This window comes from Aristolochia californica, unplaced genomic scaffold (genome assembly GCF_029961685.1).
Source record: "Aristolochia californica isolate CCGP_79_NKW_82.1479 unplaced genomic scaffold, dmAriCali1.0.hap1 SCAF_4, whole genome shotgun sequence".
Classification (NCBI taxonomy): Eukaryota; Viridiplantae; Streptophyta; class Magnoliopsida; order Piperales; family Aristolochiaceae; genus Aristolochia; species Aristolochia californica.
In genome coordinates, this window is record NW_027182103.1 from 9,100,915 (window position 1) to 9,126,405 (window position 25,491).

The 25,491-nt window shown below is 36.2% G+C and overlaps 1 protein-coding gene across 3 annotated transcripts; it reads right to left on the reverse strand.

Moving 5' to 3' along the window:
- Window positions 1–1,734: 1,734 nt before the first annotated feature.
- LOC137963981 (5-methyltetrahydropteroyltriglutamate--homocysteine methyltransferase) lies at window positions 1,735–6,505 on the reverse strand. 3 transcript variants are annotated; one of them, XM_068811232.1, is made up of 14 exons: window positions 6,401–6,505; window positions 5,263–5,616; window positions 5,090–5,177; window positions 4,855–4,982; window positions 4,579–4,770; window positions 4,256–4,458; window positions 3,965–4,128; window positions 3,570–3,650; window positions 3,314–3,480; window positions 3,125–3,230; window positions 2,790–3,040; window positions 2,633–2,705; window positions 2,421–2,549; window positions 1,735–2,330 (listed from the first exon to the last, which is right to left on the reverse strand). In XM_068811232.1, exons 2-14 carry the CDS (start codon window positions 5,610–5,612, stop codon window positions 1,962–1,964), a joined length of 2,301 nt encoding a protein of 766 aa, XP_068667333.1. In that variant the 5' UTR covers window positions 5,613–5,616; window positions 6,401–6,505; the 3' UTR covers window positions 1,735–1,961. The 3 variants fall into 3 exon arrangements, with proteins under 3 accessions (XP_068667333.1, XP_068667334.1, XP_068667335.1); XM_068811233.1 differs by having other exon boundaries at window positions 6,379–6,463; XM_068811234.1 differs by lacking the exon at window positions 6,401–6,505 and adding an exon at window positions 6,220–6,323.
- Between the last annotated feature and the right edge of the window lie 18,986 nt (window positions 6,506–25,491).

The following is a 25,491-nucleotide window of genomic DNA, read 5'->3' on the forward strand; positions in this document are numbered from 1 at the left end:
TTTTTGTCTCTTCTTCACTCTTACTAGGGTAAAAGGTATAATTATAATATTGGTACTTTTATCATTTATAATAGAGCTTAAAGGAGAGGGTTTGGACTAAGTCAATAACCCTATTCTTCCTACTCTTTTTTCCTTCTCTAAATTTGTCACTCTTCTTCTCTTCCTATACCTTTTCTCTATAATTATATTTTTTCTTCTCACCCCTTAATCCTCTTCTACGTTGATTATACATCATGGAATCCTAAGTTTTAAGAATATGTGATAGAAAACTCAAATTAACCCCCAAAGGAACCAAGAGTAGAAGAGATGAAGAAGAAATTAGAAAGAGAAGAAGGTGCTACAAAACAAATAGAAAGTGGAGGTGGCACCATTCCCAAGGAGCAAGGGATGTGGGGTATAAGGGTAAAATAGGTAGCTCAAGAGGCTGGTCAAATAGAAGTCATACTTGCCTCTTCTTGAAAATATAGGGTTTTATTAAATTAACAAAAAAAATTCCAAGATTAATGTAATCTTTCCATTTCCTAAAATCTCTGTTTGGATTATGTAATCTTTCAAATTTCTAGAATCTCTACTTGATTTATGTAATTAGAAAATTCTACTTGATTGAGGATTTTTCCAAATAATACAATAAAAAAAGTATAAATAGGGGTATGGGCTGAAGAAGAAAATTAGTTAAGCCTTTTCTCAATCCTCTTTGTCTTGCTCTCTCTCCTCCAAAAATTCACCCCCTACCCTCTCTCTCTGTCTTTCTTTCTCTCTCTCTTCTTCCTCTTGCCTCTTGAAGCTCTCTTGCTTCCTCCAAATTTCATCATGCTGGCCCCTCTTTCATCAAGAACCCTTGCATACTTTCTCAATCCCTTCATTATTCAATGGAGCAACTTTGAGCAAAAACATCCATCAAACATATTTTAACCTTTACACCTCCAAATTCCGGCCTTCTCCAAAATCATTCTTAGTTTTTCCACTTACAAGTTGATGAAGATAAGAGTTTATATCAATGGGTCTCAAAACAGGTCCTTTTTTTAAGATCTCTTCCTTCGTTACGGTTAACACAAAAAGTATGGAACAATAATTATGACAAGATGTGGTAAATATTATGTATTCTCCGGCAATTTCATAGTCTATTTGCTACAAGAAAAAACCTTACAATCTCAAATCACACAACTCTGTCGTGCTGAAAAGGAAAAAATGACCTGGCCTAACTATTTTGCCGTCCCATCACCAGGAGATCCATAGCTTCACGCTATATATCCCACGACAACCAGAGAACCTATACAGGCATCACAGAACAAAAAAATTGAACCACAATGTACACACACAAGAGTTCCCAACGAAAGACTTCAAGATCAACTTCTTGGTCCATGTCCTGGGTAGATTTTCTGATAAAAGGTTATCTTTCTTCTTCTGTTGATTCAGTCCGATGAGAGGAAAGTTTCTCCGGCTCCTAGACGGAGGTAGCAGGGAAGGCAAACTAAGATACAAAGTACCTTTCTCTTGTATTTTCTTTTTAGGATTCTGTACTGTCAAACAATGAAAAAGGGCTTTCTCTCGTAGATTAGTATCTTTTCTTTCCTTTCGTGTTTCTTTTCTGTTTCTTCGCAGCCAAACAGACCAGTTTCTCTTGGAACCTCTGCGACCAATTTGCCTGTAGAATTTACGAATTCATCTTGGGGACCGTGGTAACAGGGGAAGAGCACGACACTAGCCTCGAGGGAGGTACATATAGTAAAGATGTAACGCTGAATAATCGATCAATTATATAACGCATAATTAAAACATTATTTTTGCAAAAACACAATTAAGCCTCAGCCAAAATTGGAAAATTAATATAACAAACTAAAACTATCAGTTCACAAGCAGCCATCTTATTGTAATACAAATAATTTTTTTTTCTCGAAATTCGATTGGAAGACAATTGCCGCCCACGAATTGTAGTCCTGTTTCACCCTCACATTCTCAGCTCACTTGGCACTGGCCAGCTCGGTACGAAGAAGTTTGGCCGCAGCGACCATGTTACTGAGGGCAGAGTTGACCTCAGCATATTTGCGGGTCTTAAGACCACAATCAGGGTTAACCCAGAGAATATTGGTCTCGAGCACAGCAAGCATTTTGTTAATGCGGTCTGCAATTTCTTCTGTAGACGGGATACGCGGTGAATGGATGTCATAGACACCAGGGCCAATTCCGGCTCCATATTTCACACCCTCACGGAAGACGGAGAGGAGCTTCTCATCCGAACGAGAGTTCTCGATAGTGATCACATCCGCGTCCATGTCGATGATCGAGTGGATGATGTCATTGAAGTTGGAGTAACACATGTGGGTGTGAATCTGTATTATGAGATATTAAGGTATATTACTACTAGATAAGGAGAAACCGACTGCAAGAAGTAGACGGGATGAAAAAAAAAAAAAAAGTACCTGGGTAGTGTCATTGACACCACAGTTAGTGATCCGGAAAGAGTGGACAGCCCATTCTAAGTAGAATGCCTGATCTGATTTTCTTAAAGGAAGACCTTCTCTCAAAGCAGCCTCATCAATTTGAATGACCTGCATTGGCATGCAAACATCTGAGTAACCAAGAGAGAAAGACAAAGATCCAAGTTCAAACTAATTAATCCGCAGATGCCAACCTGGATACCAGCCTTTTCAAGATCCTCGACTTCGTCCTTAATGGACAAGGCAATCTGATAGCAGGTCTCGAACCTGGTACAGCCACGGGTCAGGTGCTATTTTCTCAACAAGTGGCAACTAATAATGCAAATTTGGCATAGTATTGCTGTGACTTACCTAGGTTGGTCATTTCTTACAAAGGACCAGTTAAGTATGGTGACAGGACCTGTCAGCATACCCTTCATGGGGCGAATGGTCATGCTCTGAGCCATCGAGGACCAGAACACAGTCATGGCCTTAGGGCGGCTCACATCACCATAGATGATAGGTGGCTTCACACATCGTGATCCATAAGATTGCACCCACCCGTTGACAGTAAACGCAAAGCCTTGCAGTTGCTCGCCAAAGTACTCAACCATATCATTTCTCTGCAGGAAATGATTTTATGATCAAAATTGTAATCTAACACAGTAAGATATCGAAATATATCCTTGGCTAGCAGTAAAGCTCACCTCTGGCTCTCCGTGGACAAGAACATCAATATCAAGCTCTTCCTGGAGCTTGACAACCTTGCTTATTTCCTCCTTGATGGCCTTCACGTATTCTTCTTCAGTGATCCTGAAAGAAATGCAAATGTTCAAAGATTTCACTTATTTAACAAAGTTGAAGAGCTGAAGCAGAATTACAAAGAAACCACCTACTTCTTGGCCTTGTACTCACGACGGACTCTCCTGAGATCCATAGTCTGAGGGAAGGACCCAATGGTAGTTGTGGGTAGGATAGGGAGGTTGAGTTTTTTCTGCTGGGCATCCAGCCTAGCACTAACATTGGTTGCTCTCCGATGATCAGAGTCTTTCAAAGCAGCAGCCTGCATAGTAACATTGCAGAGAAAAGAATTGACTAACCAAAATTTAGTATGGCAACTACATCGTAAATCCACATTTCCAATCTACTCACAGCTTTTTGTACAGCCTCGTTGGTCACTCGAGGAGAAGATTTTCTAGAAGCCTGAGCAGCTGCATTGGCTGAGAAGAATTCCTGAGGAAAATGAAAAAAAGATTAAGGAACTAAATAAAGAGCTCATCGAGTTTTCATGGTATCAAAGCAACGAGTGCGGTGTTCACATGGAAAGAAACCAAAACATCCAATTAATGTCCCAAACTCTTTGAACCACTAGGAACCCAACTGGCTAAAATCTTTCCATGACAGTACACATTCGTGGAAAACTAACAGAGGTACTCCTCAGTAAGAACAACTCAAATGAGTGAAATTGGAAGAATATGGTATAGCTCACAAACAGGGGAAAATTACCAGCATTTAAGGTCACTAAAAATACAGGGCATAAGCATTACCTCCTCCGTTTGACCAGCCAATGCCTTGGCCAAAGCATTGACTTCAACAACCTTCTGAGCAGCAAAAGCAAGCCATGATTTGATTTCATCATCAAGCTTTGTCTCATTCACCAAATCGACAGCAGTGTGAAGGAGTGAGCAGGACGTGGAGACCACAAGCTTATCTGTTGAACAGATAACATACTTTTAGCTACTCTCTTGATAACATTAAAATCGCGGAAAAATTCCTTTCTTATCTTTTTATTTTTTTAAATAATTTATCTACATGTACCAAGTCAGGCTTCACAGTACCTTTTCCCACAATACCCTCAAGAGCCTTGAGAGTGCTAAGAGAAGCGGACAAATCATTAGCCCAAATGTTTCTTCCGTCAACTACTCCAGCAAAAAGATACTTGCCAGAAGGTAAACTAACACTCTTAATCAAATCAAGCGTTTTAGTACCACGGACAAGATCAAAACCAAAAGCAGTAACACCCTTCAAACCAGTTAGGGTCCTGAAATGTTAGAGAAACAGGTTAATTTTGAATCAAAATGGAGATATCAAGTCCATGCTAAAAAACTTATTGAATTATAGTCTCAACAATCAGAATTATAGTCTCAACAATCCATCTTACTTGTAAGCTTCTTCAGGAAGATCAGCAAAGTAGGTCTCAATGAGCACATCCAGACCAGATAGGGTGGACTCTAGCTCAGTGTAAGCACCAGTAAACGCCTGCAGCTTCTCAGCCTCAAGATCCATCACAAGGGTGGGTTCATCAAACTGAATCCATGATGCCCCAGCAGCCTTCAATTCACTCACAACTTCCCTGAAAAAGTAATGCTTATTGAGTACTCATTGGAGAGAACATCCAGCAAATCAACAAGAACAATAGCAATGTTTTAGAGCATACTTGTAGACTGGAAGTATCTTATCCAAAAGTGAAAGAAGAGGGAAGGACTTGTCCACACCCTTGGCAGGTTTAGAGAGTAACAAGTAGGAGACAGGGCCAACGATAACAGGAATAGTTTCAACTCCAAGCTGCATATGGAAAAAAGTCGTCAGGCTCTAGAGGTTCAAAAGAAAGACATTTAACCAACAAATGGTGCATAAATTGATAATGGGTCATCTGCAAATCTTTAACGTACCGCTTTTGCCTCCTTGTATTCATCCACTGCCTTGTGAGAAGCGTAAGAAAATTCCATGTCTGGGCCCAGTTCAGGTACAATAAAGTGACTGAGTAACAAATTCCACATTCACAGGTTAGACACATATAGTATGTCGTATAAAGCATTGACTCAAGGGATGCCAGGGTACTTACTAGTTAGTGTCAAACCATTTAGTCATTTCCATGGCTGGAAGAGTGGCGTTTCCCCTAGCCATTGAAAAGTAGGTGTCAAACCCAATCTCTCCACCTGCCCACCCATATCTGGGGGGAACAGCCCCAAGCATGGCTGTGGTGTCAAGCACCTGATCATAGTACGAGAAAGTGTTGCTGGGGATGTACTTGATCCCGGCGCTAGCCATCTGTTTCCAAATGGAAGATCTGAGGTCTGCTGCAACCTTCTTCAAGTCCTCCGCGCTGCTTTTTCCATCCCAAAAGGATTCCAATGCGAACTTCAACTCTCTCTTAGGGCCCATACGCGGATAACCAACGATATGCGATGCCATTGTGCTGGTTTGAGAAGCAAAGAAGAATCATAAGTTCAAAAAATTAACAAAACTGAAAGCATTTAAGCATTCCAGTGTCGACTTAAACAATCAACAATTGTCATCTCAGAGAAAATAAATAAATAAATAAAATTCCAGAGTAAAGTTTGGATAAGTCGAAATAGGAAAATAACAGATTAAAAAGAGAAACAGATATAATCGGAGATTTAACCTTAAACAGCACACTAGCAACACTCGGATATGAAAAACCGAATCGATCTAGTAAAGAAACGGAGCAATGGAATTACTTAAACAAGAACATTATAAGAACTGAAGTTCAATTCGGATCTAGTACGGAAATGCGGCAAACTATACAAATAAATAAAGACACAGCCTTCGGTGGCAGCACTAGAACCAATGAGCAATAATATCGACAAGCTTCTTCATTGCTCTTCAGTCCACTCTCCGCGACAACAATAGATTGTTCGTTGGTATCCTTTTTCACGAGAGCGTCGAAGAAGCTCATCAGTGCTGTTGCTGATCAGTTCACTGAAGGCAGATCTCTCTATGTCTAGCATAAAAGTGAACATACGGTTCATACTGCATACGTATAACGCCTGAAACTTACCCTAAACGCTGGTACAAGCGAATCAAATAATTTGAAAACAGATGCAGACCAGATCCGCTCAACTTTGTAGATCCTCAAAGAGATGTATAAACAGAAGCATCTGAAAATCTATGCAAAACGTGCAAACCAAGGGATTCCGAAACGGAAGGAAGAACAAACCAGAAGCGGAAGGCGTTCGTACCTTCTCGGATGAAGAACCGGAGAGGTTTCAGGTTCTGGCAGAGAACGGGATGAGGGGTGGGGAGTGAAAGGCGAGAATGAATGCCCCCTCCGAATCCGCCGCCATTTTAAAGGGGCATGCGATTACGTCATATTTACTAGATCTAAGACTCGTCCATTTTTAATATATTATTAGGGTTCAGAAGATATTTTTGAGTTGTTGGGAGATGGGAATGGGAGCGTCGGTGGGGGAGTCGGTGGGGGGGAAGTGGTGACGCATTCACGTTGGGTCAACATTTCTTATTCTAATTGTTTTTAGAGTAATTTTTGTATCCAATGGGTGAGTAGGGTCCCTCTAAATTATGTATTTGCATGTAAAGGATGTTATAATAAAAAATTATACAAATGATAAAATTAATTTTTAATTATTTAGAGTAGTTAATATTTTATACTGAAAAATAATAAATTTTAAATAATTTATTTTTAAAAAAATAAAAAGCTAAAGTTGGGTAAGACAAAATTTCTCTTGCATTCCTCTTTCTTTGTCAAAAGCTATTTTTGTTCCCTTGTATTTTTAATTAATAATTTATATTATTTTATTAGATAATATACATAATATACATAATTTAGAGCCTTACCCCCCCAAAAAAAATAATAAATAAATAATATAAATAACCCATCTTTGCAAAAATAATTATTATAAAATAAAAAATAAACCATCTTTCTAACCCTTACCCTGACCTAATGTCTGCTACTACAACCTTATCCCTGCTCTATCTTCTTATACTCAATTCATCCCCATTCCGGACCATGAACTAATTTACCATTTATTTAATATTAATTAAAAAAAGTCTATATAAAGAATTATTATTATGTATAAATAAATAATAATAATAATAAATCTCAAAAACTAAAGAAGTTATCTCTTTTATGTTTAAATATATATTTATAATTAAAAATATGTAAATTAATTAAGTTGAATTAGGCTAAGAATTGGGTCAAGTTCGGATTAGTCTTTTTCCTGAGCCTCGTCTGTCCACCCTTAAACAACAATGCATATAAGAATCGGTCCTTCATAGGAGTTGACTCGATAAATATTTCTTTTAATGAGAGAAACCCAAACAAATACAGGGGAGAACGAAATCAGGTCGTGTGAGAGAGAGATTGGATAGATGGATGTTTCAGTAAATATGGTCTCTCAAGAAATTATCCTAATTGTTAGCTGACCTAATAACGTGACTTTGTCAACAAAATCAGTAGTTACATATAAAAAATTATTGTTGACGCTAGCATTCAAGATTCAAATTAATGTTGTCAATGATGTCTATATATAAAGCATAAACGATAATCTTTGTTAAATGGGCTCTACTCACCAACCCCAACTTTTTCGGAGTGCAGCTCCACCAAACCACGATTGATACATTTTGCTACCTCCTTCCTTCACTTGGAACCCCAACAACCTTTACTATTATATATGTTACACCACTCATTAGCCACTACTTACCAACTCTATACCTTCCCATATTTTCTAGGAGCTGACTCAACGGAATCATGCTTAAGATTTCGTGTGTCAATGGCCACCTTCTTCTCCACCTAAACTTCCTGCCGTGTTACATATATATTTGATTAATTAATGACATTAGACGCTAGTCTTAATATCAGTTCGTGAAGGTGACATGCCACGTTTGAGTACAGACTAGGGTGTTTCTTTTTTCAAGAAGCTCTGTCCGAGGTTTATAAGACGAAATTTAATGAGATGTAGCATTATGTGTCATTGCTTTTCTAAGGTGTATACGATAAAATCCAATCAGATGTAACACTACAACATTACTTTATGTACAACAAGTGATTAAACATATAGCTATGAGGGGGAACTCATCTGAATAAGCTTGCGTCACAGGATGTTACATGGTTTAGGGTGTCAAATGGCAGTACTAGGATGATCTTGTGTCAAATGGCAACTCAATAGAAAAAAAAAAAAAAAGTGCATTATGATTTATACGAGTTACATTATACGAATTTTTGTATTAGCTCTGTTAGTGCACTCAAAAAGTGAAAGTGAAAGTTTATTCTATAAAACAGGGAAGTGTATTTTTTCGTGTGTTAATTTCTATTGAATGAAGAGGTTCTTTATACAAGAGTTCTACAATCTATAATCGTGATTCTCTCGATTTTATACAATCCATTTACAACGGTTGAGTTTATCGTTGATTTCTACCGTGATTTTCTCAACACTCCCCCTCAAGTTGGAGAATGAATGTCAAGAACTCCCCCATCATAGTTGAGAACGCTTCTTTTCCTAATGGCTTGGTAAACACAACCGCAAACTGATTTTTTGAAGCAACATATTTGGTTACAATCGAACTATCTTCTATTTTGTCTCGAATAAAATGACAATCTATCTCTATATGCCTGGTTCTTTCATGAAAAATAGGATTGGCTGCTATGTGTAAAGCAGTTGTGTTATCACAATATAACAGTATTGGCTTCGGATGTAATATTATCAACTCTGTCAACAATGACCGTAGCGAGGATAATTTACAACATATACCTGTCATAGCTCTATATTCGACTTCTGCTGAGGAGAGAGATACGGTTTTCTACCTCTTTGTCCGCCAGAAAATAAGAGAAGATCCCCAAAAAACACAATAACCCGTAGTGGATCTCTGAATAAAAAAATGCTCGCAAGGATAAATCATTTTGAGAAGGGAAAAACAAACATTGTCTTGGATTGCTTTTTTAAATAACGCAACACACACAAGACAACTTCCATGTCTGATTTGTGTGGTGCATGCATGAATATGCTTACACATAGACTGAATAGGTAATATCCGGCCTAGTGATAGTTAAATAAAATTAGGCGTCCAATAAGTCGCCTATACTGAGATAGATTGTTAATCAATTCTCCTTAATATGAAAGTTTTATGTTTTGCCCAATTGGAAAGTTTACAGGTTTAGCACCCAAAAATCCACCATCTTTTAAAATTTCCAAAGTATATTTTTGCTGTGAGATGGAAATACCTTTCTTTGACTGAGAAACTTTGATGCCTAGAAAATACTTCAAATCACCCAAATCTTTAATCCGAAAATGGCTATGTAGAAATTTCTTGAGAGCTAATATGGCATTGACATCATTACCCGTAATAAGAATGTCATCAACATATATAAACAAAGCTGTAAAATATTTTTCTTTTTAATATGTGAATAACGAATAATCTGCTTTGGATTGAACAAATCCAATAGCTTGGATAGCTGCAGAGAATTTGACAAACCATTGTCAGGAAGCTTGTTTTAATCCATATAACGACTTGTGAATGCGGCACACAAGATTCTCCCCCTATCGCCAAAGACCAGGAGGTGGAGACATATAAATTTCTTCATGGAGATCACCAAGAAGAAAATCATTGTTGACATCAAATTGGTGAAGAGACCAATTCTGGGCGGCTGATAAAGCCAATAAACAATGAACAGTAACCATGATAGCAGTGGGAGAAAAAGTATCATGGTAATCTATACCTTTCAGTTGTGTGTAACCTATCGCAACTAAACGAGCTTTGAAATGCTCAATAGTACCATCTAAGTGTCGTTTGATTTTATAAACCCAACGACAATCGATGGGTTTCTTATCAGGAGGAAGAGAAGTGTGGGACCAAGTGTGGTCGGCTTCTAAAGCGACCAACTCAGATTGCATTGTTTCTTGCCATTGGGAATGAGAAGGTGCTTATAAGATGTAGGCTCAATATCTTGACTGATAAACAGTAGTATAAAAGTAATGTTGTGGTGACTAACGATGATAAGAGACAAAATTGCTAAGACAATAACGAGTGTTTTTTTGTGGACCTGATGACAAAGGCGACAAATGGTCGGGAGACATCACTTGGTTGCAGACATAGTCAAGTAAAGCCCAGAGAGGGTTATGAGGATGCTGTGAACGACATAAATTTAGTTCGGAAGGAATAGTAGATGACGGTGGAGGAGGAACTGGAGTTGGTGGTAACGATTGTTGGTAAGGATCGGGTAGAGAAAGAGGAATCACTGGGGCTGAATTTGAGGGAGTGGATGGAATGGACTCATAAGGAAAAATAGTTTCATGAAAAACAACATCACGACTAGGGAATATTTGATTAGTGGTTAGATCATATAGCTTGTAAGCTTTCTGACCAACTGGATAACCAAGAAAAATACAGTGTTTGGCTCGAGGATCAAATTTATGGGGGACGTGCACATCAGTAGCATATGCAAGACATCCAAAAACTCGAAGATTGGAATAAGAAGGGAACTTGCCATAAAGCCGTTCAAAAGGAGTTTGGCGAGAAAGGAGTGGTGTGAGCAAATGATTAATTATATGAACATTAGTAGAAACACATTCTGCCCAAACATATAAAGGAAGGTGAGCTTGAAAACAAAAAACTTGAAGTGATTCAAGAATATGGCAGTGTTTGCACTTTACAACCCCATTTTGTTGGGGAGTATAGACACAAGAATGTTGATAAGTGGTACCTTTTTGTTTAAAAAATTCTCGCATGGAAAAGAATTCTCCACCATTATCAATCCAAATGTTGGCTATAGAAACATGAAATTGTGTTTGGACAAAAGAGAAAAAATTGATGAGTAAATTTTGTGTCCATTTGAATCTAGAATAATCGTCCACGATGGTCAAAAAATATTTCGCACAAGAAAGATAGACAGATTTATAGGGGCCCCAAATGTCATAATGAATTAATTCAAAAGGTATAATAGATGAAATTGAACTAATAGAAAAAGGAAGTCTACTTTGTTTTTCAAAAGCAAAAACATCACAAACATTATTAGACTGGAAAGATAAATCTAATAAATGTTTTGCCATAAAATCTAATCTAGAGGAAGATAAATGCCCCAATCGGAGATGCCACAAGGCGGTGGAGGAGGTGACCTGATGACCACATGAACGTCAAGAAGTGGTTGTTGTGGATGGAGGTGGAGGTTTTGGCTTCTTTGATACTAACACAACCAAATGATAAAGTTCATCTCGTTGTTCACGCAAACCAATTGTCGTTCTTGTCATCAAACCCTGCAAAATACACCAATGAGGAAAAAAAGGTTACTGGACATTTGAGATCTCCGGTAACTCGACTCATCGACATTAAATCCACCTTAAAGGATGGCACACCAAGCACATTTTTTAAAGTAATAGCGGAAGTCAAAGTTAAATTCCCAATGGATGTAATTGGAGCATGTTCTCCACTTGGCATAACAATTGGTGGCCAAAGAGTGTTCTTGCTACTATTGACGAGAAAAGTTGGAGATGAAAAAATGTGGTTTGTTGCACCATTGTCGATAATCAATCGATGAAGTCATAATATTGTTTGTAACAAACCTGTGGAAGCCACAACTACATTAGCTTTAGGATTAGCGGATTGTGTTGTCCCTTTTCCTTTCATAATAGATAAGATTTGTTCAAAAAAATAATGTTGTCTACAATATTCGGTGTGAGTGAATTAAAAATCCAAGAGAGGATCATATCATTGCATTTTCTCCATGAAACATACTCGTCTGGTTTGTCAGTGGCAGACGGCATTATTGTGCTTCCATTTATGAACCCTAACATGGATTTCACATTCAAAGAAATCGTCATGACTCTACACCATGTCGAATAATTATCCCCATTGAGAGGTTTGGAAACAAGCACTATTCCTAGATGATTGGAATGGTGAATAAAATATGGATTGACAGCATCAAACGTGCCTCCATTCAAAGCTTGATCGTTCACCATGATGATCGGAAACAATGATAAAGGGAGCGCAAAGAATAATTTACCCTGAGCAACGCTTGATAGCAAAAAACCAAGTCCAAGTTGACTCGGCATAAAAACTGGTGTAATGCTCAATTGGTTTTGGCTTGGCTCAGCTCAGATCTTGGCTCGACTCATATCAGGGCTCGACTAAGTCTAGGAAAAGGCGCTGATTTAATTCAGCGCAACAAGTTGGTGTTGTAAATTTGCGTCTTCTCGCCTCTAGCTTCGGAGTAGAGCGAAGACAAAAAATTGAAGAAGCTCGACGACGGTGAACGACAGCTGCGAAAAATAGTGAGCAATGAAGCTCGACGAATAGTGAGAAAAAAACTCGGTGAATGAGGACAAATAACTTGGCAAAATTTCGGAGAGAAGAAAAAACTAAAATCACTCAACCTCTTGGCCAAACGAGGGAGTGAGAGCATTAGAGACAAGACAGAGCGTCTGCTTTGATAATATGTAAAATAGGGAAGTGTATTATTTCATGTATTAATTTCTATTGAATGAGTAGATAATTTATACAAGAGGTATAATTGTGATTCTCGCAATTTTATACAATCTATTTACAACGGTTGAGTTTATCGTTGATTTTTACCGTGATTTTCTCAACATATTCACTGGTAAAAATAACTCAAAACCTATTAATGTACACTTTAAGTGGCTAGTAAAAGTGAATTATATTGCTCATTCTTAAGAAAAATGAATGAAAGTGAAATTACTCCCTAAGGCTAGTGAATTCACTTGCACTGGCCACCTTCTTCTCCACCGACAAAAAAGAGTTTCTCTTAGCTTGCAAGGTTTCTCAACCATTCTCATAATTTGGGTAAGATTTTGCCGAGCCCAACCTAGTGTTTGCTCTCACATGTATCAGAGTTTAGGTGAGACAAAACCCTTGTATCTCTCAAAAGTTCAGAAATGCATCCTTACAAAAACCAATCTCCAACCACGTGTATAGAGGTATGTTCATGTCTTTACATCATTTATGCAATGCTTTGTCATGATTCCTTAATTTGCCACCACGTTTGCTAATACTTCTCTGTCGATCCTTAGAAACAACATAGATCGACTGTGACACATGCTTGTTTGCTAACGAAATTTTTCACGGGTGGAAGTACACAATTCGTTGGCAGAATTTCTGCCACCAATAAAATTGCAGGATAATTCATTGTTCTGTTTCCTATGGTAGACTTTTTCTTTGCAAAATTTGAAATTCGCCAATATAATTCAAAAAATAAGATGGCAAATTTAAAAAACGCTGGAAGGGAATTCAAACAATGCCAATGAATTTCCTATTTCTACCAGCATATAATTCAAACTTTGCTAGCAAATTGGTAATTTTGTTGGCATAGGACTCGCTAACAAAATATCTCAATTTGTTGTCAAATTTATGACTTTTTTCTCATTAATTTTTAAAATTGATGATAGAATGATAGAAATAATTTAAAAAATTAATTATTTTTCTACCAAAAATTTTAGAATTTCGCTAAAAAAATTATTTTAAAATATTTATTTAATTTTTATAATTTAAATTATTTTTCATTTAAGATGAAAATAATAAAATAATAAAATAATAATATTAAAAAAATAAAATTAATTACAATCAAATTGATTATAAAAATATATAAAAATCTAAGGGGTAGGTTTGGGGGAGGATCCAAAGATGACTGACTCTTAAGTCTACTTTTGGGCAAAGAACCGAAACATATCATCCACAAACTTCATCTTTCCTTGTATTTGACTTGTAAAGAGTTCAACTGTACTTCAATTGCTTGATGAGAGTCTTGATTCTCATGGTGTACATCCTCTGTTGCTCCTGAGTCTTACTCAATGTTGCCTGAGTCTGTCACAACTTGTCCTCGACATGCATGTGAGAAGATGATGGACGAGGCATCCTGGGCAAAGGTGGCTAAGTTAAACCCATCCCCTTAATGTACCTAGACCTAACTCATATGACATGCACTATGGCACACTCATCGATTGGTTTACCAACCTCCTTGTGCCTCTTGCACTGTCCGTTGCATGTCTTCATGTTGACAATAACAAGACAAAGTTATAATAATATATTTTTATTGAATAAAGTATATAAATAATAAAAAGTTTTAAATGTTTATACTTACATATATACTTCAAACCATTCAGTCCACCCATATTGTGATTGATGGGTGATCCTAAATTGCTCAATACTAAAGTAATTTTTACCCTATAATATTTAAAGATACTTCAATTTAATATATATCATCTACTCTCATATGTGCATAAAAGATTTTGATCTCACGTTATGTCAAACATTTTGTTTTCTAATATTTTTGATATCCACACAGGAATGTCTTTGCAATATAGAATTAAATGTTAGAAAACTAAAAATTAATTAAAAATTCTAACCAAAAACATTACAAATCTAATTATTTGGAACATTGTGGCTCAACTACTGTTAGTCCTCTAAGGAAACTCTTATATGAGAAGATGAAAATGCAGTCAAGTGACCCCACTGTACTTGTACTAGGCGTGCATTTGATCCAATGTTGCCGAAATGCAGCACCCCATATAGAATACATGATGGCATGTGCCACCATGTTACTTAGTATTAGTATATCAACGTTAAACTTATCCTTGAAAAAATAAATAAAAACCGAACAAATTTGTATCAATATATGCATGTGAAAAAAAAATTAGTCGAGTAATCTGCAATATTACCTTGATATACAAATACCCAACTTATAACTGATAATCAATGTAACTGTTGTTGGCCCAGGTGGCTTTTCAAGAGGGGGGTAAATTGTGATTATCAAATTAAAATTGAGTTGTGCATGTAATTAAAAATCATTCATAAAAGCAATTCAAAGCAAATCAAAACATGCACACCATAGGAGACAAAAAGAATTTTTGTTATCGATGTTCCCTTAGTGGTATTCACCGCCCCAAAAACCCTTGCTTGGGAAATTCCACTATTTAAAAAGCTCTAATAGCTGGAATTACATAAAGTTCAAATCTCTTTAAGCCAAGTGTAACTCAATACAAGATTTTTACAACTCCAATCTCTTCAAGAGATTGTTGCTAGATTCTAGCTCTAGCTAGCCTTTTTTATCTAGATTCTATAGGTTCTAGATGAACCTTTCACAAATTTAAGTAAAAAGAAAGGAAAAAAGTACACCCTTACTTGGAGAGATTCAAACTTTCTCTTCCTTTGTAGCACAATGTGAAGTCATTGAAGGAGCTTTGACCATATAAATGCAAGGATGGGATGAAAGAGATGTGGAAATTTCAAAGTATATGGCTCTCTCTTTCACTCTAAACCACTTTTGAAAGAATATGCAAGATTGAGAGTACAAGTTTGAAGTATTTACCAATAAAATGCTCATTAACTTCTCAATACATGATTTGTTGGGGTATTTATAACTTTCCCAACTCAAACTAGTAGTTATTTTCCCATTTCCAAAAATCAATACTTTGATTGATCGATTATAGTAAGTGATTGATCGATCAATCGATCATAAGGGTTATTTTTCTGTAAAAAACATGACTTATTGATCGATGCACTAATCGATCAATATGTTACCATTGGTCCAGAAAAGTTAAGTTGATCGATCATTGACAAGGGGATGATTGATCAATCAGAATTCTCTTTTGTTGTGCAATACAAGTATGATCAATCAATGTATTTCCTATGATCGATAATGTTTATGTCTCTTATTGGCTTGGTTCTGTCTAACTGATCAATCAAGTGGGATAATTGATCATTTCATGTAAAATTTGCTTGCCTAGGCAGAATTGATGGATCAATCCAAGTGACAAAATCGATCATGCTTTATAGCATGAAATGGCCATGTTTTGGATGATTGATAAATCGACTATGGTTGAACGATCATGCTTTACATTTCTGGCCTGCACACTTCTGGATAATTGATCATTGCCAATGGTTGATCAATCATTCCAATGCCAGTTCGACTATGTTGACTTTTAATGCATGAGAATATTTTGCTCTACGTGTTCTAACATGTTCTAAGTGATTTTTATGATATTCCTAAACATGTCTATATGCAATTTATGACCTAAAACTCCAATTTCACAATTGTACTCAAATAAGGGAGTTTAGAATACTCTCTTACATTGTGTTTGAGTTTGGACATTTGACTATTACATTTGCATTTGACTATTACATTTGAACTCTAGTCTTCTTATTATCTTCTTCCTTGTGGGAGCTTCCTCAAGAGACGTCTTTCAATGGCGCTTGAGGTCTTTGAGTTAGGTTTGATCTTTTTGAAGCTTTAGCCCTTGAGATGTATTGACTCTTGAATTTGAAGTATCTATAATACTTAGGTTTGAAAATTGTTAGGTCAGTTAAGTTTTGCTATCATCAAAAGCAACATGGGAGTCAACCTATGGTCAACAATCTCCCCCTTTTAGACAATGACAAAACCTAACTTGGTAGAAATAAAAATATAAACTTCCCTAAGGGTTGGAGTCAAATTAATTGTTCCAATTCAGCATATGCTCCCCCTTAGTCTTTGCATTATTTAATTGGATAATTTTAAGCGTATTTTTTGTGCCTAAGGTCATTAGATCCAAGTTCTTATTTTTTTCTCCCTTTTTTGTCATACTAGAGAAAGATAAGAAATTGAATACACAAGTAGTAACAATAAAAGTGGCTCAAGGCCATATCATCTATGATGTGCAATGTTTAGAAAATTGTGTACTAATTACAATGGTTCAAAGTGAAATTAATTACAAGTATAACATTCAAAAGTTCACTAGGAGTAAAAAATGGTGGATAGATCCTAGGTTAACTAAGTTGGATATTGCTGAAGTGCAAGTTGCCCAACCTTCAACTATCCTGAGTAGCAAGGATTGCTAACTGAGTAGCCAATACATTGTCTACAACTCCCTTGAGCACTGTGAGGTGGTCAGTGGAGGATTAGCTGCCCTCTTCCATCACGAATTTGAACTGATCCATGGGATGCTCTGGATTGAGCTCGTCTCTTGAAGCTGCTGGCTGTGGGGCAAACTCCTTATGGATCTTGTCCTTCTAGATCCACTCTCCTCACCACTTGGCGAATCTGAACTTTCCTACCTTAGTCTTTCCGATGAACATTTTCTTCATAATGTCCACTAATATCTCATCCTAGAGGTACACTCTACAACGTTGAAGGATGGTTGTGATCTTCCAAGTGAAAGGTAAGATGTCCACTCGAGTGCTCCTCATGAATGTCTATCATCCGACTCGCCATGAAGTAGCTGAAGTCTATCTGGGTCTTCCAAAATACAACCATCATCCAAAATATGTCCGCCATAGTGAGCCAAGAATAAGTGCCCTTCCTTTGTTGCCATAGTGAGGTCTTTGATTTTGACCTCAATTGAACTTTTGGTTGTCTAACCAAAAACCGAAAGTACATCTTGAATGTTTTTTAGTTGGTCGGGGTGGAGGTTCGTCTGCAAACTCTCCTTCATGTATTGTGTCATTCCCTATAAGGATGTGCCAAGAAAATCATTCAAGTTTGTAGATTGAAAGATAATAGTTGTCTTCTTGACATAATAAGTGAGCATGAGGGTGTGTGGCCCGAGCTCCTCAACCTCGAGATTACTGAAAAATACTTGTACGAGGAGAGGGTACACATGCTCCTCTCTCTGAAAGAGACCTCAGTAAGGTCCAAGAAGGTCTAAAAACTCCTCTATCTCCCTCTCACACAAGGAGACATTGACTTTTTGTCAGCTCAACTATGGAGTTAGGGGTGAAAACCGAAAAATAATTATCCCGTTGCTGCCTAGTGCAAAAATATTATCTCCAATTTAGCCTTTCCTCGCATGTGTCACTCACATTCATTGGTGTCTTCTTCTTAGCCATGACTTTTGTCCTAACCATGGTTGAAAGGCTTGGTTTTGAGAAGATTTATAAAAAAAAATGAGGGTATTTAACCTCGGATTGGAAAGCAAATAGCTTAAAAATAATATGAACACTTTGCATCCAAAGCTTCTAAAGTAAGTAATATTGGGAAGGGTGCCAGTATAAAACTCATATGGATTTTTGTTGATAAGTTACCTTATGCTAACTCAGTTAATGATATAGCATGTAGCGTTTAGAGATTCGACCCAAAACCTACGTGGCATGTTGTATGCATGAAGCGTAGCTCTAGCCATTTCAATAAAGGTTCATTTTTTTCTCTCAACAATCCATTTTGTTGAGGAGTTCGAGGAACTTAAAATGCATGGGCTATACCATGCTTTGTACAATATTCCTCAATGTAAAATTTTAAATTCTCCTCCATGGCCACTCCTAATTTTGAAAATGTTATAACCTTGCTCTTTTTGAACTTTTTCACATAGTTTGGTATAGTTTGGTGAAGGTTGGAAAAACATCATCCTTATGAGCTAGTAAATCAACCTATGTGAACCTTGAATAGTCATCTACGACCACTAAGGTGAGATGCTTCACTTTTAGGCTTAAGGTATGAGTAGGTTCAACTACGTCATGTGGATTAGTTGAAGAGAACAAGAGGTTGAAACCACATTCTTAGATTTGAAAGAAATTTAGTGTTTCTTTCCTATCAATCCACTTTGTCTTGAGGCATTTTCTATATGGCTTTCATTAGCCTCCTTCAAGACAATGAGATCTTCCTTGAGCTTTGAAATCTCATGTTATTGAGCCTTTTTATGTTTCTATGTATTTGCTTGGACTATGAATAGACTTTCAAAAAATTATTCAAACTCAATTTCATAGTCTAAGTCACTTAACTCTTCTGAAGTGGTAGACTCATCATCATTGTCTTCAATTTCCATGAGTCCAACATCACTTTTTTCTTCTTCCTAGTGGCTAGACTCTTCATACATAGCATCCCAAGCTGAGATCAACACCTTCTTGTTCTTGTTCTGGAGATCTTTGCTTATGGATGGGGTTTGTCCTTTAAGGTTTGGACATTTGTTTCTTCTATGTCATGTTTCCTACACTCAAAACAAACATCAATTTTCTTATATGATTTGTGATTTTGAGTTCTATGTTAGCCTTTTCTGAAAATTTTATTTTTCCTATAAATTCTTTGAAGATGTCTAATGATAAAACTCACCTCATCGAAGCTTTCTTCATTAGAGTTGCTTTCAGAACTCATCTTGGCCTTAAGATCAATGATTTTCTTTTTGGATTGTTCTTTCTTAATTTTTTGATGTTCCATCTCATATGTGAGAAGGATTCCTAGTAGCTCTTCTGAGCTCATAGTACTAAAGTTTGCATTCTCATGAATGATGGTCTTCTTCATGTCCCATGACTTCGGAAGTACCTTGAGAAACTTATCATTTTGTTAATACAAGGAGATCTCTTCTCCTAGGATATTCAACTCATTTATAATATGAGTGAACCTAGAGTTCATCTCAGCTATTGATTCTCTCGTTTTCATTTTGAATTCATCATATTGAGCAATCAATAAGCTAATTTTAGAGTCTTTAACTCTAGTAGTTCCCTCATGTGTGACTTCTATTTTTTTCCAAATTTCTTTTGCGGTCTCACATGTGGAGACCCTATTGAACTTTTTTGGGTCCTAAGATACATATCAAGAGGTTTATAGCTTTAGAGTTTGTCTTGAACTGCTCTTTATCTTCCCTAGTCAGGTCATTAAATTCCTTTGTAACCGGAATGCCATTTTCAAGCTTTTGAGGCTCAAAAGGGCTTCTTGGTTACATGTCATATGTCCCAATCCATAGATTGAAGGAAGAATTCTATTCTTACCTTCTAATATCCATAGTTTTTTCATATGGCGTGTTGTCCTTCAGGAAAGAGCAATTTATCTTGAGATGCCATTAATTCCTTCTTCAAAATCAAGTGGATTTTGATTTCAATTAAGTGTTTGGCCTACTCTAATACTAATTGTTAGACTCAGGTGGCTTCTTAAGAGGTGGATGAATTGAGAATTTCAAATTAAAACTTAGTGCATGTAAGAAAAAATCATGCAAATTCGTAATTTCATTATAAAGTAAATATGCACACACTATAGGAGACAAGAGAATTTTTGTTATCGTTGTTCTCCTAATGCTATTCACCCACCAAGAACCCTTGCTTGAGAAATTCCACTATTTCAAAGCTCTAATAGCTAGAATTTATACAAAGAGATTTCAGCTCTCTTTAAGTCACGAGTAGATCAATACACACTTTTTACAATCACAATCTCCCCAAGAGATTGGTGCTAGATTCTAGCTCTAGCTAACCCTTTCTGTCCTAATTGGATAGGTTCTAGATGGACCTTTCACAAATTGAAAATTAAATAAATGAAAATTTACACCCTTTATTTGGATAGTTTCTTCTTCTCGAGAGATCCAAACTTCCACTTTTTTAGCAATACAATATGGAGTGAAGGAGCTTGTCTAGAATGCAATGCAAGGAAAAGAATGGAAACTGTAGTGGAATTTTCAAGGATGAAGCTCAAATGTTTTACGAATAATTGCTCTAAGTTCTCAATGCATGGTTTGGTGGGGCATTTATAACTTCCCCAAGCCCAACTAGCCATTTTTTGCGCGTTTTAAAAATTAGACTGTTGATCAAACGACCACTATAAAGTGATTGATTGATCACTTTAAAGGGATTGATCGATCAATTGATCATAACGACTATTTTTGTGTCATGATCTAATTTATTGATCGATTGACAGATCAATCAATATGTTACCATTGGTCTTGAAAAGTTAAGTTGATTGATCATTGTCAAGGGATGATCAATCACTCAAAATTCCTTATGGTTGTGCAATGCTAGAATGATCAATCAGTGAACTTCCTATGATCAATCATGTTTTTATGTGCCTGACTGGTAAGATTCTGTTTGATCGATCGTTCCATGTAAAATTTGTTTACTTAGATAATATTGATCAATCAATCCATATGGGATGATCAATCATGTGTTATAACATGAAATGGCCATGTTTTCAATGATCAATCAATCGACTTTTGTTGATCGATCATGATTTATAGTCTTGGTCTCCACACTCTTAGATGACCAATCATTGGCAAGGGCTGATCAATCATTCCAGTGCTAGTTCAACTAAATTGACTTTAAAAGCATGAGAATGATTTTGTCTAAGTGCTCTAACATGTTTTCATAGATATATATTATATTTCTAAACATGTTTATACGCAATGTATGACCTGAAGCTCCATATTCATTATTGTACTCAAAGAATAGAGTTAGAAATTGTCCCTTATATTTGTGACTAAGTTTTGACATATGACTTTTACACTTAAACTTCTCGTTGTCTTCTTCCTTGTGAGTGATTCTTCAAGAGTTGTTGTCCAATGTTGCGTGAGGTCTTGAGTAGGCTTGATCGTTTTGAAGCTTTAGACCTTGAGATGCATTGACTCTTGAAGGTAGAGTATCTGAAATATTTAGTTTTTTATATTGTTAGATCAATTAAGTTTTATTATCATCAAAAGAAATAAGGGAGTCAATATGTGGTCAACAAGATTGTTACGGTCCCGGATCTACACAATGATTCGTAGGGAAGAAGAAGAGAGAAAGGAAATCAAGCCGAAGAGAAGCTTGAAACCCTAGGTTTGTTAAGGAGAATGCTTACCCCCGAGCTTGTTTAGGAGAACTCAAACCCTCTATTTAACCAAAATTCAAACTTCCTTTTTCCATTCCATTTTCCCTCTAAATAGGGTTCATGTCCTCAAGTTCAAGAGAAAATTACAGATTTGCCCCTCCATGACATTTAACTTGAAAAACAAACTTAATGACTCAGCCAGAGTAATTCACTCAGTTACCATGTCTTTGCATGACTCGGCCTGTTATTGGGTTCATAACAAAGACCTTTCCTTACGAATCTCCAGGTTCGCTAGGGGTGTTCAATCTCTATCACCGAATAGTTGAATTCACAAGTAGAGGTCTTTCCATAGACTTACCTCCACCGACGATTTTGGTATTCCATTGGTAGCGGCAGTTCCACTATATGTGGACCTTTACCAACGAATAATGTAATGAGTTGGTAAATATATTTTGCTTCCACTTTTGGCAGAAAAATAGATAAATTTGCTATGAGAGGTTTTTCTCAGGGGCTGGAAATTGTCCTGAGAAATATCTATACTAGTGAATATATATATATAATCGTTGGGACCATTTTTTAAGCACCAACGAATTTAAAAATTGGTTGGGGCCGTTTATTTCTCTATCAGTAAATTGTGAAATTCTCTAGGAGAACCAATTATAATAGTGAGTTTTCAAAATGGTTGATAGATAGATGGCTTCATTTTTAGTCAATTTTCTTGTGGAAGTTTGATTATTATCATTATTTTATAATAGTATCTACCACAGTGAATAAGTAATGGATTCAGAAAAAAAAAAGTGAAATGATTTTGATCTTCAAATAACCCTAATCTTATCTAAAACAATTATACTAATATTTTCTAACTTCCTCTCTTCTCAGTTCTATTTCAAGCACAATTTAAGGACATGGAAAACGAAAGACGAGTTATAGAGTGTCTCGTTTCGGATCATAGACAGGTATGTTGAAATTGGAAAGACCACCTGATTGTAACCATTGTTCTATTTTGTCCAAACCACACTAGGCAAGAAAAAGAAAGCTTCCCCTCTTCTATTGGGCAAAATCTGATAAATAAAATTTTAATTCATGATACAAACACCACCAAAATAAATAAAATTCTAGGAGGCACGAGTGCAGAATGCCTGATATTGTGATCATAAGGCGAACAAACTCCTCGCTAGTGTCCACCTGGCTGAATTGATAATGAACTGACCCTTGTATTTTTCAAAAGAATCCCGAACCAAACTCCTCAATAGTGTCTACCTGGCTGAATTGATAATGAATTGAGCCTTGTAATTTTCAAAATGAGTTTTTAAGTTTGAAACGTGATGTCTCCACGTACCAATGGCCATGCATTGAGTCCAATGTCTGTAACTTTAAACCATACACTTACAAATCTGAAAGAGACACAAAAGGGTTGAACTGACAAAAGAGAGAAGCATAGGAAAATAGGTTGAAGTCGACCTAAGAAGAGCCCAACAATGAACCGATCAACCTAAGAACAGGTTCCAACCAATGAGTGGATGCCAGATGCGACTACAACAATTAAAAATGTCTTGTTAGAAAAAAAAATCAGGTTAAAACTAGGATAAGAAAAAATGAAAAAAAAAAATTTATTCTTATCAAAGAACACTTTAGAAATCAGGGCTGCAAATGGCTCCCAATTCACGAGTAACTAGATTGCACCCACACATTATATAGATTAATATATGAATAATCACAAAAAAACCTAACCGGAACCGATCCCATCAACAAATTGAAATGGACCTGAGTGGATCATAAAATTTTAAACTCGATCAGATCCATGATACTCGACCAAATCTACAAAATTTTATTACTATTTTGGTACTTAATATTATATATTTAAGTCCTAAGATGTCTAATATCAAGTTTTTTAACTCAGGAATTTGCTCCTAAGACGACCAAAAGATTGAAGCCCTCCCTGATTTGCCTCTTTTAGAACAAAGCTTCCTCCCTTCAACAGTTGCGTGTTCTTTGCTGCTCATGCCTTGTTGCCGTCGGTTCAGATCCCTCTCCTTGTTCGTTCCTTTCCTTTTCTATTTCTGTTAATGCACTAGCATCCATGAGAGAGGGAAACCATAAAAAATCCTAAATCTTCCCTCATCCTCCATCAATTTAGATCCTTAAATTAGTTTTCCTCGTTTTCTACCCTTTCGTTCCATCCAAAATGGTATATGTATACTCTTTTTTTTCTCTTCTTCTCTTCCCCAATTATCTCTTTCTTCTTTCTCTTGTACTTTCTATATTTTTAATTTCTCTCTTATGCTTTTAGGCACATAATGTTAATTTAAGGATAGTGTGGGATTGGCTCAGGTTCTTTTTCAGTTTAGTTTTTCTAATACATTTGATTTTTTGGTTTTTTTATTTAGTTTAAAGACAACATTTTCTTCTTTGTTTGGTAGGGCTAATGGATTTTGGTTGTGCTAAGCTATTTGTTCCTTGTCCTTCTAATCACACTTGTTCTCTTTTCTTCGTTATGATCCTTTTTGTTGGGTTTTCTGTTGAAATCATTAATAACTGTCTTATATTCACCCTCCACAAAATGATTGAATGGGACTAATCTCCAAATACTCAATACATCTAAATAATCATATCTCAGTAGACATAGTGCTTAGTAGCAATCCATGTTAATTACTTTCCAAAATTTGCTCCAAATGGCCTTATAAAAGGGGCATAGATTTAAAACCCTTTCATTGAATGCAAGAGATAAACATACTACATGTTAGGTCTCGTGAGGAATAAAATTAATATTAAAAGACACTAGGAATGATATGACTAAATAAGGAGAACTTCTGTAGTGATGGCATAATTATAATTGTGAAAGCTAGTGTATGTCATCTTATATCTTTTTCCTTTCGAAGCATGTGGCCATAAAGATATTGTAGTCATTGTAAACACTTTCATACAACTATAAATATAGTCTCAAGGCATGGGGTAGATCATTCAAGCCTCTTCCTCTTGTCTCAAATTCGTCATTACACCTCTCTCTATTTTCCTCTTCACTTTCCCATAGCTTCTTCTCTCCTCTCTCCTTAGACCTAGAGTTCCTCTCTTCTCTCATTCCCTTTAGATCTCTTGTGTTTAAGTATAGTCCCTAGAAATTAACATGGTATCACAGCGGGCAAAGATCTGAGATGGAAAAGGAGAAGACGATGAAGAAGATGCAGAAAAAAAAAAAAAAGAGGAGTTTCTCATTTTTCCTTAAGTCTTTCTTTCCCAATTCATATTTTTCCTTAGATTTTTTACTCTCTAACCGTATGTGTCCTATAATGAATTATATAACAATGGAAATATTTTTGAGTCTAGTTTCCAACTAAAAAATAATCATTGAAATCATATTTTTCTAGAAAGAGAAATCTACATCTGAAGCTGCAAAGGTCAAGCAACAGAAAAGTTTTGTGTAGCAGCATAATGCCTCAACTTCATGAATAGTTTATACCAATATTATTTCTATATTAAGATCTATATATTCAAATAAATCTATATGAGTCTAATTTCTATCCCAAGAAGCAATTTCTCAATCTGATCACTCTAGGGAGAGATACCAAATTGGAGGAATCAAAGGTCATGTCGGTATCCTGTTGCATGAGAAGATCTGATTTTAAGCCGAATTTTTTGCTTCACTTTTTGAGTTTCTAATGTTGGTTAAGTTTCATTTTTTTTCAAAATCTAGTCAAGATTTTACCAACTTGAGTATCTTACTTTCCTTAAAATTTTATTTTGTTTGATCTCATATTACATTAGTTTCCTTAAGTAACCATTATGAGTTAGTTTCCTTTTTTGACAATCTGAAAAAATTTAATTAAAAAAATT